Source organism: Anolis carolinensis, chromosome 4 (genome assembly GCF_035594765.1).
Source record: "Anolis carolinensis isolate JA03-04 chromosome 4, rAnoCar3.1.pri, whole genome shotgun sequence".
Lineage (NCBI taxonomy): Eukaryota > Metazoa > Chordata > Lepidosauria > Squamata > Dactyloidae > Anolis > Anolis carolinensis.
Genome location: NC_085844.1, coordinates 81,015,637 through 81,032,892, shown reverse-complemented (window position 1 = coordinate 81,032,892; position 17,256 = coordinate 81,015,637). Strand labels below are relative to the sequence as shown.

At 41.3% G+C, this 17,256-nt stretch overlaps 1 protein-coding gene across 8 annotated transcripts in view; it reads left to right on the top strand.

Annotated features, from left to right (window-relative positions):
* Positions 1–17,256, top strand: part of rgs8 (regulator of G protein signaling 8) — a 78,886-nt gene that overhangs the window by 20,962 nt on the left and 40,668 nt on the right. For 2 of the 8 annotated variants that reach the window (XM_008122366.3, XM_016998093.2), the window contains exon 2: positions 10,927–10,985. In XM_008122366.3, coding sequence (XP_008120573.1) covers positions 10,927–10,985 — 59 coding nt within the window. Of the gene's footprint in view, positions 1–10,427; positions 10,671–10,700; positions 10,986–16,205; positions 16,710–17,256 lie in introns of those variants that run through there. The other 6 variants (XM_016998096.2, XM_008122368.2, XM_008122367.3 and 3 more) reach the window with 6 other exon arrangements.

Genomic DNA, 17,256 nt, shown 5'->3' with positions numbered 1-17,256 from the left:
AGTGAACAATGCAATGATGCTTGAGATGGAAAAGGTGAGATTTCACTCCTACTGTAACTGTGTATGCCTGCCTATAACAGCCAAGGTAAATGGCAGCTTTCTCCATGTGACTGAGTGTCCATAGGAAAAGTGAAAGAAAAAAAATGTCTCTGGATACGTTTAAATGATCTCTAAAAGGTTGAATTTTTTTTTTGTTTATTTATGTACGACTTACTTAGGGCTCCCCTACACAGGCATTAAAATATGGTTTGAAACTGGCTCAAAGTCAGGGTTTCCACAAAATGTACCCTCCTAATGCATGCCGCAACATACATCCAGCCAAAAACAGCATATTAAAAAAAAACTCACCAAAATTTGGAACCAAGCCATAAAATCCGCTGAAGCCAATCAGTGAATTTACCATGCAGAACAGTAATCTTAGACCAAAATGCAGAGCGCTTGTGAGGACAGGGTTAGCACTGAAGCATTCAGTGAAAGAAACCATCTTGACCAGAAGGCAAACAAACACCTCCCCTCTGGAGAGGAAACCCTAGCGTTCCCAAGGAACCGCTCAATTTATCTTTTTTGCTTTCCCCTGTTTCCCTCCAGTGCTGATTCTCATTACTCAGGTTGCTTCCTACCAGTGTATCTTGCCAGATAATGTAGGGAAAAACATATTTAGATTGGATCTCTCTACAATCAGTGGATCTTTGTAGCCACTGTCTCAGATGGGAACTGGTTTGTGGGATGCCTGAGTAGGCACTCTACAGTGAATTAGTTCTCCTTAATCCACATCCTGACCTGGATGAAATGACTGTGAAGATGTAGCTTTAGCCTGGCTGTTTTATTTCACATATTCATATTCTTAATTTGGGATGAAATAGTTGTTGAAACTTGCTCTTCTTTTCTGTGGTATTCCTATTCTTTCCACATTATATCCGCCTCTGATACCAACATTTCTATTAAAGAAGTAATGGCCAAGAACACACCTAATTCATTAACTCCAGTGTAGGTGTCTAGCATAACAAATTATAGCATTATAAATGATATTTTTATTATTATTGCTTATGTTGATATTTTAATGTTTACTCATTATATCCTATCATTGTATGAGTGATGTCATTGCGTTGCGTATTTGGCCATTTTTGTATTTGAAGTGATTTTTAAAAAGTAATATATCTATGGAATAAATAATAGACAGCATCTGTAACTCACCCATTATAACTAAAGTAGTGGAAAAAATAATAGTGTGCAAAACATTGCACTGCAGCACAGGTTACTTCTGAACAAATGGCTTGGCAGGATCTCTTCATACAATATCTTTTCCACCCATAATTCATAAACACTCCCCCAAACCAAAGATCCAGTAGATGTGATATTTTTCTGTCACATAAAAAGGTCACTTTCATTTTTATGAAAATTACGATGTTTATCGTAATTGATGTTTATCAATATGTTTATTATGATGTTTTATCAGTAAGTTACAGGAGGAGAAGTAAATGAAAAAGATTTCTCTCTCCCCAACCCTGCCTCTCTTTTCCACATATTTGCTCTTCTTTTACTGCAGCTTGGAGAGAAGAAAAGATAGCTAGCCAACAAAGAAGCACCAAGTCTGTATAATGCTTGGAAGCTTTGAGGAAGAAACTTCAAAGTTGGTGGGAAAAAAATCTCCAACAAGCTTCAGAAAGAATACCTTATGCCCATTTCTTTGCTCATCTTGTACCATGTATGACATACCACATGATCAACAATTATAACTTTGCACCTATGATGAGAGTAAGTCAGCCCATTGTTGGTCTTGGGTTGAATAGATTCATTAAATAAATGAAATTTACCTATTGAATGGCTCTTCTTTAGTTGAGAGTAACCGACAGGAGGTCAACCTGCACACTTGTGCATATGGACAGAAAGCTTTCCACAACTGATAGATGGTCTCTTCTTACATAATCCTATATATGTATTAAAAGACTCTGCACTGTTTCTCCCATTTTCTGAGATGGGGATGGTGATAAATGAAACAGGGCTGTTTACCAAGAAACTTTTCGCCTAATTTTCGGTTTTACACTTTGAATAACCTTTTTTTGCACTTTAAACATTTTTTGGGGAAAAAAAATACAACTTGTGTTCACATAAAACAAGAAGCACCATATAAAACCTGGGGAGAGTGGAAACAAGACTGATAGGGGATTCAGATTTTTAGTATTCATATCTGCCAATTCAGCTAGAAAATAGGAGTAAGGAGGATTTTACACTTTTATGTAGTTTCACATGTTATAAACTATATATATATATCGCCTTTAATATTTTCCCACATTGCATCTGTATATATGCTAAGATTCCCAATTTTCAGGTACCCACACAGATCTTTTTCTCTCCTCATGATGACTAAAAGTGCGTAGATGTATGAAAAATAAGCACATGCCAATTATATCATTTATATGGGTCAAAACATCCAAATTTGGTTTATGGAGAGGTGGGTGACTATAGCATAGAATTTGGGTTGGCACTAGCTATAAATAACTCTGCTTCTTTATTCCAGTTTGGAGGACTTGTTGTTGGTTGAAACATATACAAGGGTTGAATGAAAAGTAATGCCTCCACCTTCGTTACTTCGGTTTGGATGGGAATATTTTAATAAATCAAACGCAGAAATAATCCTTAGAATGTGCATGGGAAGGCAAGGAGCTCTATGGCAGAGAATACAAAAGCGCCTGCCCTAAACTACATCTCCCAGAATTCTGTTCAGCATCAGAAAGCCCCAATTAGGATAGGGGAGAGGTTTGTCTCTCCTAACAAAATTCTGATAAATTGTTGAATCTGCAAAGAGGAGGATTGACTGATACTTCAATATTAGTAAGTAAATCCCTACCACCTAATTTTGTAATGAGTCTTGAAACATTTTTTTTTCATTGATTGCACAAACCTAATATATTGGGGGCAGGGGAGAGGGAGAGAGAGGCTGATGATATTTTTTCAGTTTTCAGCTACAGATACAAATTGGTAGGCATATCAGCTAGGAATGTTACAAGCTGCCAAGCTGAAAAATATTGTATCCCTTTCCTTGAATAATACTGAGTTACAAAAACAGCTACTTAAAGCTGTGAGAAACAGTGCTACTTGACCATGTTTATTGTACTCAAGGCAAACAAAGGTTATGATATTTTTTGGCAGACTCTGTTGTTTTGGATTGAGCATATGACACAAACTATTTTAAAGGGTCCTTCGTCAGTTGGAAATGAAAACAGTAAAGTTTTAAAACAAAACAAAATAAAATGGTGCCATTAATGGCTCCAAAAGAAGTAATTGATCTGCCTTGTGCAAAAGGAGTTTTTCCTTGGGACAAAAAATTACATTACATTCCTAGAGTGCCAAAGACAGATTGACAGCAACATTACTGTTTCTGCAACACATGCTTCCTTTTTCCCGTCCTGAAAACCACTGATGAACCAAATCTGCAGGTTTTCAATTTGACCCAAGGAAAAATACATTTTGGTTGTTATGCTACAGCTGTGACTGTATTGATGGTGTCCAGCATGGTTTCTCTATGTCATCTCAACATGAGGTTGGCGAGGTGCAGACCCATTGCCTGGATTGGGTGTAGTAATGGGATGGATGCCGGCTAAGAAGCTTGTGCTGAATCCTGATAAGATGGTGGTGCATTTTTGGGAACTAGTTCCAGAATCCAAGAAGCTGGTATATAACCGTTTCTCAGGGGAGGTCACTGTTTTCATGAAAGAGCAAGCACATAACTTCTGCATATACTTGGACCCTGTTATGATGCAGAGCCAGGGGTCAGGGTGCGTGTGGGTGGGTTTCTTTAAACACCATCGATCATCATCTCCAGATTAGCATCCTGATGAATTGGTGAACTTCTGCCCTCACCAATTCCTCCAAAGTCAGACTCAAAGACATCTGCAGTCTGAAGTTCAAACACTTATTTAATATTTACAAAGATATTTACAAACCAGCAAAGTCCATCGCTCGAAGCCAGCATTCTTCGGCTCGTCTTGTCTCACACAGTTCAAAGAGATAAGAAACACATTCCTTAGTCCGAAGGAAGTTCTGACCTCCAAGGCTGGAAATCATGTCTCATAGGTCACAGCAGGCTGTCAGTCAAACTGGCCTGCTGTTAACTGTTTCATTGCTGAAACACACACTTGTAAAACAACAGAAACACTTGATTTACATTCCATATACACACAACCAAAAATCCAACAGACCTAACATTGCTTCTGAGACTCAGGGGGTCTCAGTGACCCAGAAAAACTTTTGACAGCATTGGTTGGTTTGACATTTGTATCTTTTTCTGGGAAAGGATAGCTTGACTACTGTGATTACTACTAGGTTGTTGGCATGTGTTATACGAGGGTTATCCAGAAAGTAGATTACATTTTGGAATTAAAAATGAACAAAGTATAGGAGAAAACATTTACCATATGCAGTTGAAAGATCACCCCTCCCGCAGCCGCGCATCGTTGCCAAAACGCTGCTTTGAGGACGCAAGCGGCAGAGTTTTGTGGGGAAGGAGTTGCCAGGCTCTTGCATCGCTACGATAAGTGCCTAGATTTGAATGACTACTATGTTGAGAAGTGGTATTTGGGTGTGGCTTTCAACGGCATATGGTAAATGTTTTCTCCTATACTTTGTTCATTTTTATTCCAAAACATAATCTACTTTCTGGATAACCCTTGTAGATTAGGCTAAAGAAGGTGACTTTTGGATTGTGCATATCCTCCTTTAAGTCATTGTTGACTTAAAGTGACCACATGTATTACGTAGAGTACTCATAATCTCCTGAAATATAGCCTACACATTAGGATTGCAACTCCAATAATTCCTCTGGCAGCATGACCAATTGTTTTTTGAATATAACTCCCATCAACCCTCAGTCAGCATGGCCAGTGTTCATACTGGCAAAAGAGTTGCTGCAGCTACCATCTGAGTTTTCCCTATCACAACTCCATCTCCCTTCACATGCACAAAGAAGGCTGATACTGGTAGTTCGTGAGACAGCTTGTCAATACTAGAAGCACAAATCTCTCTGTCACTCAAACTACACACTGTTCTAGAGAATGGCCTTGGACAGTAACCTCTTCTCTGTAGCATATTGTTTATTCAGTTATAACACTATTTCAGTGTGCCTCACAACAATGGGATGATAAATTCATCAAAACCAAGAAATATATTCCCATACATACCTTCCAGTATAATCTATTTTTACATAAAATCATAACATAGACTATCACTTGTAGTTAAGTATGATTGTCTTCCATGGGGAGAGTCTTGGCGGTGAGTCCATAAGTGACTATTCTGGACCTATTACTTAGAGTAGTCTCATTCTTGTCCCCATGATAACTGGATTCAAAACTAGTCAGGCTCTCGTAAGGTATATATCTTCTGCATCACTGAGCAGTTTATTTTTGAATAAGAAATAGACCATCAAAGAATGAGTGCTGTAGGATATGATGAGTCCCCTTTGGGGAGATAAAGCAGGATGATGATGATGATGATGAGGAGGAGGAGGATGAGGATGAGGATGATGTTACTTGTAATATCAGCTTTGAATTTGTGCCAAAATGACATTAGGTTGTTTGATTATTCACCCACGCCAATCAATTGTTATGAGCAAAGAGTGAGTTGAGCGTGTAAACAAGTAAACAAGTTTAGTTGGAATTCATACCATATTTTCCAAGCATGTCAGTACCAGGGACCTTGAGACTTTTTGGGGTATCTACTCAAAGGAACTCACACATAAAAGCTCTGTTAAGGGGACAGAATTCTAATGCTGAAAAATGGAAATTCGTGTGATCAGCAGGTAGACCAAGGCCAATGGGCTTGTAGGACACAGCAGCCTTAGCCAGCATAGCCAATATTGTAGAACATTGGGAGCTGCAGATCAAAATATCTGATGAACTACAGCAGCTACTTTTTCAGCTGCGAAGACCATTTTGAAACAAAAGTTCATCATGGAGCCCTAAGAAATGTTTATATATTATATAATATATTATATGTAATGTATATGTGTGTGTGTGTGTATATTGTGTGTGTACAAATGGCCATCCAGCCTTTGCAGCAGCAATAATAATAATAATAATAATAATAATAATAATAATAATAATAATAATAATAGCAGAAACCCCAGGGAGATCCAGCTCAGGTCTCTTCTGCCATGCAGGAAAAGCACAATCAAAGCACCCCCTGAGCAGTGGGAAGGAAATAGGAAGCAAGCAAGGTGGTAGTGGTGGTGGTGGTGGTGGGGAATATGGACGACAAGGAAAAATGGCTTTTGGTGGCACACTTTGAGAACCAGTGAACTACACAGTCCCCACGCCTGTTCACTTTCCTTTCAAATCTGATTTCTTGACTGAAGGCTCCATTCTGACTAATGACTGCACCAAAGTAAGGAAAATCTTGACCTCTTTTAGGGTCTTCATAATCTACTTTAAAGTTATATAAGTCATCTGTGGCCATTATTAATCAAAATGGATGAGATAATTAGGGCCTGGAAGGGCATCTATGGAGGAACTCAACAAGATCCTCAATGGTAAAGATGCATTGTTGGATACCAAAGTCAGGATTCTCCATGCCGTTGTATTTCCAATTTCTATATATCATTGTGAAAACTGGACAGAGACGAAAGCTGAGAGGGAGATCAAATCACTTGACATTTGGTGCTGGAGATGAGTTCTATGGATATCATGGACTGTAGACAAGATCAATAAGCGAGTCTTAAAGCAAATCAGGCCTGAGTGCTCCTTGAATGCCAAGATGACTAAACTGAGATAGTTGTACTTTGAATATATCATGAGAGGACATGACTCACCATATAATAAAATAATACTTGGCAATACAGAAAGCAGTAGGAAATGCAAGATTGTATTCTGCAATAACTGAATTGAGCTGTTGATACCAGCATGATTAGGAGATTTCTCATTGATAGGCTTGCCATAAGTCAAAAGCTGTTAACAACAAAACACAACATGGAGAGTCTTGGCCTTTGGCTCTAGCTGTAGTTCTAGCACAAAAGTAGAAAACCCAAGATGTTTAGCTTGTATAATGCTTAACCAGCATAATAAAGATGAGGGAGATAGAGTTGGATAAAAAGTGCCTTGGACTGGAAGCATGATAATCAACTTAACATTGTTGATGAAATGTGAATAAGATTGAAAATTTGATGAAGGAGGACCAAATTCTGCTGATTTTGATGTACAGTTAGTCCACTAAAACTACAGCATCTGTATCTTTTGATTCAAAAATCCACAGCTTGAAAATACTCCACCAAAAAAATGTCTTGAATTCTGATTTGATTTCTTGAAAAATCTTGATTTTTACCATTTTATATAAGGGAGACCATTTTACTACACCATTGTATATCATGGGATTTCAGCATCCACAGATTTTTGGTGTCTGTGGGGGATGGGGGTGGTTAGATTGTCCGAAAAGAGAACATCCGTAGATATCGAGGGGCCACTGTACAGTACAACAAATGGATTAAAATGAAAAGCTGAAACTGAAATTTACAGTAGACATAACCACCAGAACATTTTTAAAAAGGAAAAACATGCTGCCTTTTAAAAATACGTATTCTAACTCACTGTACAGCAGCAATTCCCAATGTTGAATCATTAGATATTAGATTGTTAGAATCCTTATTGATCATACTGGAAACTGAAGTCCAACAGTATCTGGGGGCGCATTATTATTTTACTTAACACATGCAGCAAACACAGAGCCACTAAGTTTCAAATCAGCATGCCAAGCAAGTGCACAGCAAATTTAACCCTGGGTCAGGGCTTGGAAAATACATCTACCACACGCCTGATTCTAATGATATTATTACATGGGAGTTGTGGTGCGTGTTTGTGGTTTTCAACAATATGTGATCAGGCATCTTATCAAATGGTAAAGGTTTCCTCTAGCTGTGTCTGACTCTGCGGGTTGGTGCTCATCTCCATTTCTAAGCCGAAGAACCGGCGTTGTCCGTAGACACCTCCAAGGTCATGTGGCTGGCATGACTGCATGGAGCGCCGTTACCTTCCCGCTGGAGCAGTACCTATTGATCTACTCACATTTGCATGTTTTCGAACTGCTAGATTGGCAGAAACATTGTCACCAATTGGATTTCTGTTGTGGCCTTGGTCCTCAAAACCATCACTTGACAGCATAAACCAACTTGTATAAAACTGGAATCGATAACACACTAACTTTTACTATGATGGGAATATTATTTATTTATTTATTTATTTATTTACAGCATTTATATTCTGGCCTTCTCTCCCCAAAGGCGACTCAGGGCGGATCACATTACACATATAGGCAAACATTCAATGCCTTTTAACATAGAACAAAGACAAGACAAACATAGGCTCCGAGCGGGCCTCGAACTCATGACCTCCTGGTCAGAGTGATTCATTGTAGTGATCCATTGCAGCTGCTCTCCAGCCTACGCCACAGCCCGAATAATTAAGATGCTATCGAAAACCGGACCCCAAAATGATGAACCCCCTACTTTTGGTCTCAATTGAATTTGCCAACACCCTTTACATGGCTGGCACCTATTGTATTCACTGGAGCAGAAATATCAAAACCCATCTAGACCCATTATCTTTTGTCCAGCCACATCCTTTCCACTCGCACCCTTTTCCTGGGTGGATCAAGACACAAGCCTTCCAATATGCTAATGACACTTTATTAAATTTCCCACCATGACCAAAGTCAATCAGCGAGGATGATAGACATAACCCTAGTCCTATCAGAATGTATTTTAGCCAGCACTATTTTAGGCCAACCAGAAGGCAGCATGGCAGAATGCCTTTGTTTTGAATAGTTCTCAGATTACTATAAATGAACCTGTATGTTCACAATTGCAGGAATGTCAGTTTTCGGAGCGCTGTCTCTGGTGACATCCTCTTTGGCCAAGGAGAAAAAAGCCTCTGATCTTTGCCTTCACCCTGTCTGTGTCCTATTCAGTCTTTTGGAAGTATGATATGCCAGGCTCTGAACCCGTGGTCCTTGCAATAGCTGAAACATTACAATGGAAAAAACGATATTGCACAACTGTGAAATGGTTTACTAACAAAACCACAAATTGGTAGATTCTCACAATTCTGGACCAAATCTTGAAATTGTACAATATTGAAGTTAATGTTTTTTTTAAAGGCGTAGGCACTAGAAGGGACAGAGATTACTGTTTTCCGAGTGATGCAGTAAGCATTAAGCAGATATGAGTGATCTGCATTAATACAGTGCCATTGTGGGGACTGTGTGAAAGAAAGAAGGGTAATGCTGATGTGTTCCAGTTTTCACAGAGAACAAGATTGTGATACTAATAGACAGTAATAGACCATGGTACAATGATGTTAAGTGTCTTCCTATTCCTTGGACTCATTTTGTTCTTATTTATCACCTCGTAAGATACACACCCACACACACACACACACACACACACACAATTTGATCCTGATGCATTCAGCTAAGAAAATTGCATGACCTTGGAAAGAGGTAGTGCTTTCTCATTTACGTATAGACATTTATGGGAGGACCAGACTATACTATCACTGAATATCACCTCTCCAGTGTTTTCCTTTTATGTATTGTTGTTACTAAAGAGCCCCGGTGGCGAAGTGCATTAAAGCGCTAAGCTGCTGAACTTGCAGACTGAAAGGTCCCAGGTTCAAATCCTGGGAGCGGCTTGAGCGCCCGCTGTTAGCTCCAGCTCCTGCCAACCTAGCAGTTCGAAAACGTGCAAATGTGAGTAGATCAATAGGTACCGCTCCAGCGGGAAGGTAACGGTGCTCCATGCAGTCATGCCGGCCACATGACCTTGGAGGTGTCTACGGACAACACCGGCTCTTCGGCTTAGAAATGGAGATGAGCACCAACCCCCAGAGTCAGACATGATTGGACTTAACGTCAGGGGAAACCTTTACCTTTTTACCTTAAAGAAACTGAATCAGAGAGAAAAATATTGAAGAGATGCACGATGCTTTTTATTTTTGAACCCATGCCCAACACCTGTTAGAAACATAGAAAGAGAGCATGAATGAATCACCTTAGGAATCCCCCTCCCAGTCAAAAAAAAAAAAAAAAAGAGTGAGGAGATGTGCTTGGACTGATGGTGCCAGTCAGGTGAAAGAAAGCATGAGAAAATGTGAGACGACATTAAGGTCCAGTCCGTTGGATGAGTTGACACAGAGAGGAATTCACTCATCTCCATTTAGTTGCCTCTGTCTCCCTTTTAAAATAAATTGGTTATGTTGATCACACAATTGCACCCAATTAGAAACTTGCCTTGCCAGTTAATAGATGCAATTTGACTTTGCTGGCATTGCTGATGCTATTCTCTCTGCCAGCACCCCCCCCCCCTCCACCGCCACCGCTCGAGGGATTGTCTGCGTGGAAATCTCCATGGGTTTATTATCCTATTCTAAACCCACCAAGGACTTATTTAAAACAGTGCAGTTTGGTATTCTCTTCAGACTCCTAGGATTAGATTAGCAACTGCATGGGGAGTTTTGCAGGGCAGAGAATACCGTGAGGCACTTGGCACTAAATGTTCTCCCTGTTAGCATTGAATGTCTGCTTTGAGTGGTGGATTACTTCCATTTGGTAGAAGAAAGAGGGGATTTGCAACCAGGATAGCAAGGGGGAAGTGAAGGATGAAAGAAGATGCTCCCAGATGCTCCGATCAGGTGGGCCGCCTCTGAAATCCCACCAATAGAATTGAGAGTGAGTTGGCTCTGCAGTGCCAACCCAGCATCAAGCCTGCTCAGTTTAGCTTGCTAGAGTGTTTACTGGATGCGATCTGCAGAAGAGAGAGAGAGAGGATGACAGCTTTCTGCTGAATGGATGCTTGGTCCAAATAGAAGGGGGAGGGGAGAGAGAGAGAGGTGTGTCTCTGCGTGTGGCGTGTTCCCCCCTTAAGAAATTGCTCTATTCTCTCCATAGAGCCTCTGTGACCACACACTTGGTAAAGAACTCCAGAGCACGAGGACAGGTCAAAGGCAGTGAGTATCTTTTCTTGATCTCTTTCTGTTTGCTTGTTTGTCTGAGATGCATCATCCATGTTCAATTATTTTGCCCTTTCTGTGTTTGCATTTGATGACCAATTTGTTTGTCTTTGTCCCTTCCCTTGATAACAAAACCAAACATGGGAAGATTTTCTTTTTTCCCCATGAAATGTGCTTCCATTTTACCTTTTGCTGTTGTTTCCTGCATCAAAGAGTACAGTGCAAATGATGTTATAGCTTCGAGTACTGTAATGCTTTGCTTAAGTTACGTGCCATGATGTGGGTAAACTCTCTCCCCTCCTCTCCCTGCTGCCTTTTAGAAATCTGTACCTGAATATCCTTGTTGCACCTACTCTATTGCAAAAAGAAAAATAGATTCCTTAGGAAAGTAAACGTGAGAGGCAGGTTGGGACTAGCTGGGCATTCTGCCACGCAAAGTTATAGATTTCTCATTCACAAAAAGCCCTTTTATTCCCAGTGTTCAAAGGACAAGGTTATAGGAAGAAAATGGAGTAATAGGAGAATTTCCTTTTTGGTGTGGTTGTTGTATCCTAGTGATAAAAGCACAAATAGACTGGAAAACGGGGTTGTATGTTTTCCGGTCTGTATGGCCATGTTCCAGAAGCATTCTCTCCTGACGTTTTGCCCACATCTATGGCAGGCATCCTCAGAGGTCGTGGAAGTTCAGATGCCCTCCAAATGAAGCTTAATTTCTAAGTGCTTTTGCAACTTTATGGTGGCAACAAGGAGCAGAGCTGCTCTGCCTGCCACCCCATTGCATCCCTTTATGTCTCCATAACTACACAAGCTTGAGCAGCAACAACACAAACAACGTAGAGATGGGACAAGGTAAAAATAACCCTGAAGGTTCTAGTTAGTGGCATCTAAAGGAGCCTCCGGTGGCCTAGGGATAAAAGCCTCGTGACTTGAAGGTAGGGTTGCTGACCTGAAGGCTGCCAGGTTCGAATCCCACCCGGGGAGATCGCGGATGAGCTCCCTCTATCAGCTCCAGCTCCATGCAGGGACATGAGAGAAGCCTCCCACAAGGATAGTAAAACATCAAAACATCCGGGCGTCCCCTGGGCAAAGTCCTTGCAGACAGCCAATTCTCTTACTCCAGAAGCAACTCCGGTTGCTCCTGACACGAAAAAAAAAGTGGCATCTAGAGAAGGTGGGTCCAGCTCCAGCTTCACGTGCAGTTGAACCCCCTCCGGGGGGGGGGGGGGGAGAGCATCAGACCACGCTAATGAAAAAACTCAAAGGGGTTTAGAGAATTACGGAGATTGATTTCAGTTGAAATGCCACGCAAGGCATGTAATGCAATCCATATTTCATTAGTTAGAAAAGAAGTGTATGTGTGTGCTTGTGTTGACATAATCAGATTTTTAAACAGAGGCCAAGATTGTTCACTGGCAGCCCATTCTAGAGTTTTGAGGGCCTTCAGACCCACCCACTGCTTCGAGATTGCTATTGTTTTTCTTCTCAATGCCACAGCTCTGCAATGTTGGCCACTATCTTAATAACCATGTTGCAGACACAGGAGATAACAGCAATATGCACAAGGCCAACAACTCATTTGCTGCAGAGGTAAGATTTGAATTGGTGACTTCCTCTTATCTCTTAACTCACCTGTAATTGCTATTATCTCAGTAATGCAGACATGAAGTTGAGGCTGGGAGGTAATGAAGCTCTGCCAAAGAACATGAACAGCTAGCTCACTCTTCCACTTTTTCAGTAAAGTCTCACCTTTAAGTCTGCCTTGTGGTGTGAGCCAAATGACCTTATCAGAAGGGGCTTGGGAAGCATTTTACCACACCACCCATCCCATGACATTGCTGGACATCTGGCGGAGGCTCTGCCCACAGTGGAAGTGTTGTACAGCACTTCCCTTCCAACACAGGAGCTTGCTTGTGTTGTGCTGGCTCCAATGGAGCCAACATGAACCCTTGCCATAAGGACGATGTTTCCCACGTGTGATGGGGAAAGTGTCACTGTGAGGGAACGCCATGCAGGGCAATGGATTCAAACTGCTACCTCTCTGTTTCTTTGATGAAGCCAGATGAAGCAGGACGCTTCGCCTGCCTCAGGTGGTAAGGTCGAAAGCCTTATTTCTTGTGTCTTAAAAAAGCATATTTGCTCAGCCATCTCCTTGATGAGCACTATGGTGAACACAAAATAAGGACATCATCACATGGAGGTCCAGAAGCAGGGGACAGCATGGCAAACTGGGGCAGTGCCCAGCTTTGTCTCCTATAGTTGATCATGGGCTGCCATCCCACAATGTTTTCCCATTGTCCCCAGTTTCCTCCCGTGCTGTTCCCAGTTTCTTCAATGAGGAGATGGGTACAGCTCCCTCTTAGTGCGCTGCTGGCACGCTGCCGGGACAGAGCCCAACAGAGCCCCGCTGGAAGTAGCCGTGCATCATCTGATGGGCTCCAGCGGGCTCCGTCCATCAGCGTGTTAGGACAGGGAAAAAAACCCTGTCTGATGAGGTGGTAAGTGACATTCGAAATCCTGTTGTCGAAGGCTTTCATGGCTGGGATCACAGGGTTGTTGTATGTCTTTCGGGCTGTGTGGCCATGTTCCAGAAGTATTCTCTCCTGATGTTTCGCCCACATCTATGGCAGGCATCGTCAGAGGTTGTGAGGTATGGACATACCTCACAACCTCTGAGGATGCCTGCCATAGATGTGGGTGAAACGTCAGAAGAGAATACTTCTGGAACATGGCCACACAGCTCGAAAGACATACAACAACCCCATTCGAAATCCTTGTTGAAAGGGGAGTTTGAGATACACAAGCTATTGAAATTCTCCCTCCTACAGAGTTATAACATATGAAGGGAAGTTTGCATCTGGTTAGTTGCATCCCTTCCTTTAAAAAAAATCAATGAGATGCTACTCAACCAATTTAGGCCAGTTGTGAACAGAGCAGGGAAAAGTTACTTGTGGGGTCTATACAACTTTCACAATCTTCTCGTGGCCATCCATTTCTCATTTTGTCCTAACAGTAGAACAGCATAACAAGATCTGAATGGGATTCATATAACCTAGACAACCTAACATTTAATCTTTCCCACAAATGCCCCATAGTCAGAAGAAGGTTAAAATATGCTAAGGCCCTAACTTATGTTAGCATTAAGGAGCCTGTAGTATTATGCCCCAAAGTATATTATTCTAACATTTTAAACATTTTAGTAGCCCTAAATGAGAAGTGATACAGTGGCCTGTGTATTGAATTAGGACTCTGGGAGACCAGGATCCAAATCCCAACTCAGGCATAGAAGCCCACTGGGCAATCTCTCTCTTAGCTTATAAGGAAGACGTATAAATCTTGCCAGAAAGACTGGATGTGGTTTAGTGACTTGAGTTTTGGTCTAGGAGACCAGTGCTCAAATATCTGCTCAGCAATGGGTGACCTTGGACTATTTGCAATGTCTCAGAGGAAGGCAGTGGCAAACCTCCTCTGAATAAATCTTGCAAAGAAATCCTGTCATAGAATTGTCATGAACTGGAGTCAATCTGAAGGCCATAACAACAAACAGCCTTGCACAGTGCCCCCATAACTATAATTTATCTAATTTGGTAACTTCTCACAGCTTCTTCTAGCCCCCTTTCTTTCAGCAGCACAGAAATCTGAAGCAATCTGAGCTGGACTGGAAAGTGGCCTTGAAAGAAGAATTTAAAGTAATGGATTGTGTGGCGGGTTTGAGCATAATGCATTTCCCACCTGATTATGCTTCTCTGCAAGTGGTCCCCTTCAGCCATTTTTCTCTAGTATTTTCAGGGGTTGTAGTTTCCGATTTACGTGGAAAATCTGCTTAATAACATCCTGGAAACATTTCCAGCAGTAGGAGAAGTTTTAGAATCCTGGTTGGGATTCTTCCCTGTTGGTGTTCTTCCATATCATCTGTCCCTGCAAACACTGGTTGGGAAACTGGGATTTACAAAGGTAATGTGTAATTAAACCCTTAGTTGTTAATGCTGCAGCAGTTCCTGTCACTTTCTTGCTTGACTGAATTTCAGACTATAATATTCATGGCTAATTTCTTTGAACAAATTGGTACTAGATTCTAAAAGACCAAAGTTCCCAGTGGTACTTTTGCCCCCGTCCCTCTTGTTTCTGTTTGTGATTCTGCCTGCTCTGCAAAGTCCTTCTCATATATAGTTGCATGTAGATTTGACACCACGACAAGCAATGGTTTAACACTTGAACTCTAAATCGCATGGCAGATGCCTCTACAAATCGTAGAATCAAAAAATCAAAACAAATGGTAAAATCAAAGAATCACAAAGTTGGGGGGGTCACCTTGGATCATCTACTCCTGCCATGCAGAAATCCACAGGTAAAGCACTTATTAGAGATGTCAATCCCACATTGATTTTCAGACCTCCAAAGGAGAGCCCACTGCCTTTCAAGGCTGTTTACTAGTCTAGTGTTAAGATACTCATACCCTTACAAAATTATTTCTCGTGTAATCTCATTTCCTGTAATTTGAATTCACCAGTTTGTGTTCTAATATCTGATCAAGAGAAAATACAGTTTTTGGAGGTTGATTTTGTTACTAAAATAGGAGCCTCCGGTGGCACAGTGGGTTAAAGTGCTGAGTTGCCAAATTTGCTGACCAAAAGGTCGGTGGTTCGAATCCAGGGAGCAGGGTGAGTTCCTGCTGTCAACCCCAGCTTCTGCCAACCCAGCAGTTCGAAAACATGTAAATGTGAATATATCAATAGGTAGGAAGGTAACAGCATTCCATGCAGTCATGCCGGCCACATAAGCTTGGAGGTGTCTACGGACAACGCTGCCTCTTCGGCTTAAAAATGGAGATGAGCACCAACTCCCAGAGTCAGACATGACTAGACTTAATATCAGGGGGAAACCTTTACCTTTACGTTTGTTACTAAAATTTCTAGACTTCTGTATGAGTATATATAGGCTAAATAAGAAACCTTTCCCCCTATTTCTTTCTGGCGCTTTTGTCATTGCTTGTTCCATGGTTGAAGGTTCAACTCTTCAAAACCATGGTTTACATAAAATAACAAACCAAAATGTCAGGTAGTGTGTTGAAGCTGACTTCTTCGTAGAGTTTAATCATGAAAACCTAGATCATGACTTATCTTGACATGCAATCATAGTGTGCATGCATATTATTAGAAGCTGTTTTCTTAAAGCCTCCCTTGGCAGTTATATGAAGGCCTTCTGTTATTTCGTTTACAGATAAATTTGAATGCCAGCCCTCCCATTTGAATGCCAGCTCTGCCCAGGAACCTCAGCTTTGACATGAATGGATCACAGGGGCACGAGCGTAGCTTGTCCTCCTTATCCAGTTTGAGCCAGAGCTAAGACACCACCTTTTGCTGATTGACGTTGTGTTACTCCTGCTGCTCTGCTGCGCCTCCATTGGCAACTTGAAAATTGGATCTTAACCTCAGCATAGAGGAAGTGATAACAGCAGTTGCATTTACTGCTAAAACTGAACTTAAGTTCTGAGCAACTTACAAGGAAATTCAGCTGTCGCTTCCAGGAGGCAAGAGAATTCTAGGAGGCAAGACAGTTATCACGTTTTGCAAAGGATTCTTTGATTTGAAATAACAGAGTATGACATTATTGCTTTTTCTTCCCTGAAGTCTTGACTCCTGGAAATTACACCCGAACAAGAAGGTTAGCGAACACTTTAACTAATTGGGATGCCTGCATGGCAACATTGCTGATGCTTAACAGGTAACTTCCAGAAATGTGTTCCTTCCATCTTCACTTTCTTTCCACATCAGTCCATTTCTTTGTTTGGGAGGATTCTGAGTCTGCTAATCTAACAATGTGGAACCAAAATCTGTTTATATCAATGGGAAGTGGGCTGGAATAACAATACACAGAGCAGAGCGAGATGACAAAGTATTATCACTTCCCAACATGAGTGGGAGTCAAAGCTTGGGGCAGAATATTTTTTTTGGAGTATAGATCCCAGAACCTACCAGCTAACCAGACCAGTAGGAGTCATGGTGCATAAAGTTGTTTTTAAAACATCTTTTGGATAAATAGCACTTGAGGAGACATTGTAGATCAGCCACTTGCTGATAATAGAATAATAGAATAATAGAGTTGGAAGACACCTCATGGGCCATCCAGTCCACACCCTGCCAAGAAGCAGGAAATTGCACTCAAAGCACCCTTGATAGATGGCCATCCAGCCTTTGCTTAAAAGCCTCCAAAGAATAAGCTTCCACCACAGTTTGGGGCAGAGAGTTCCACTGCCAAACAGCTCTCACAG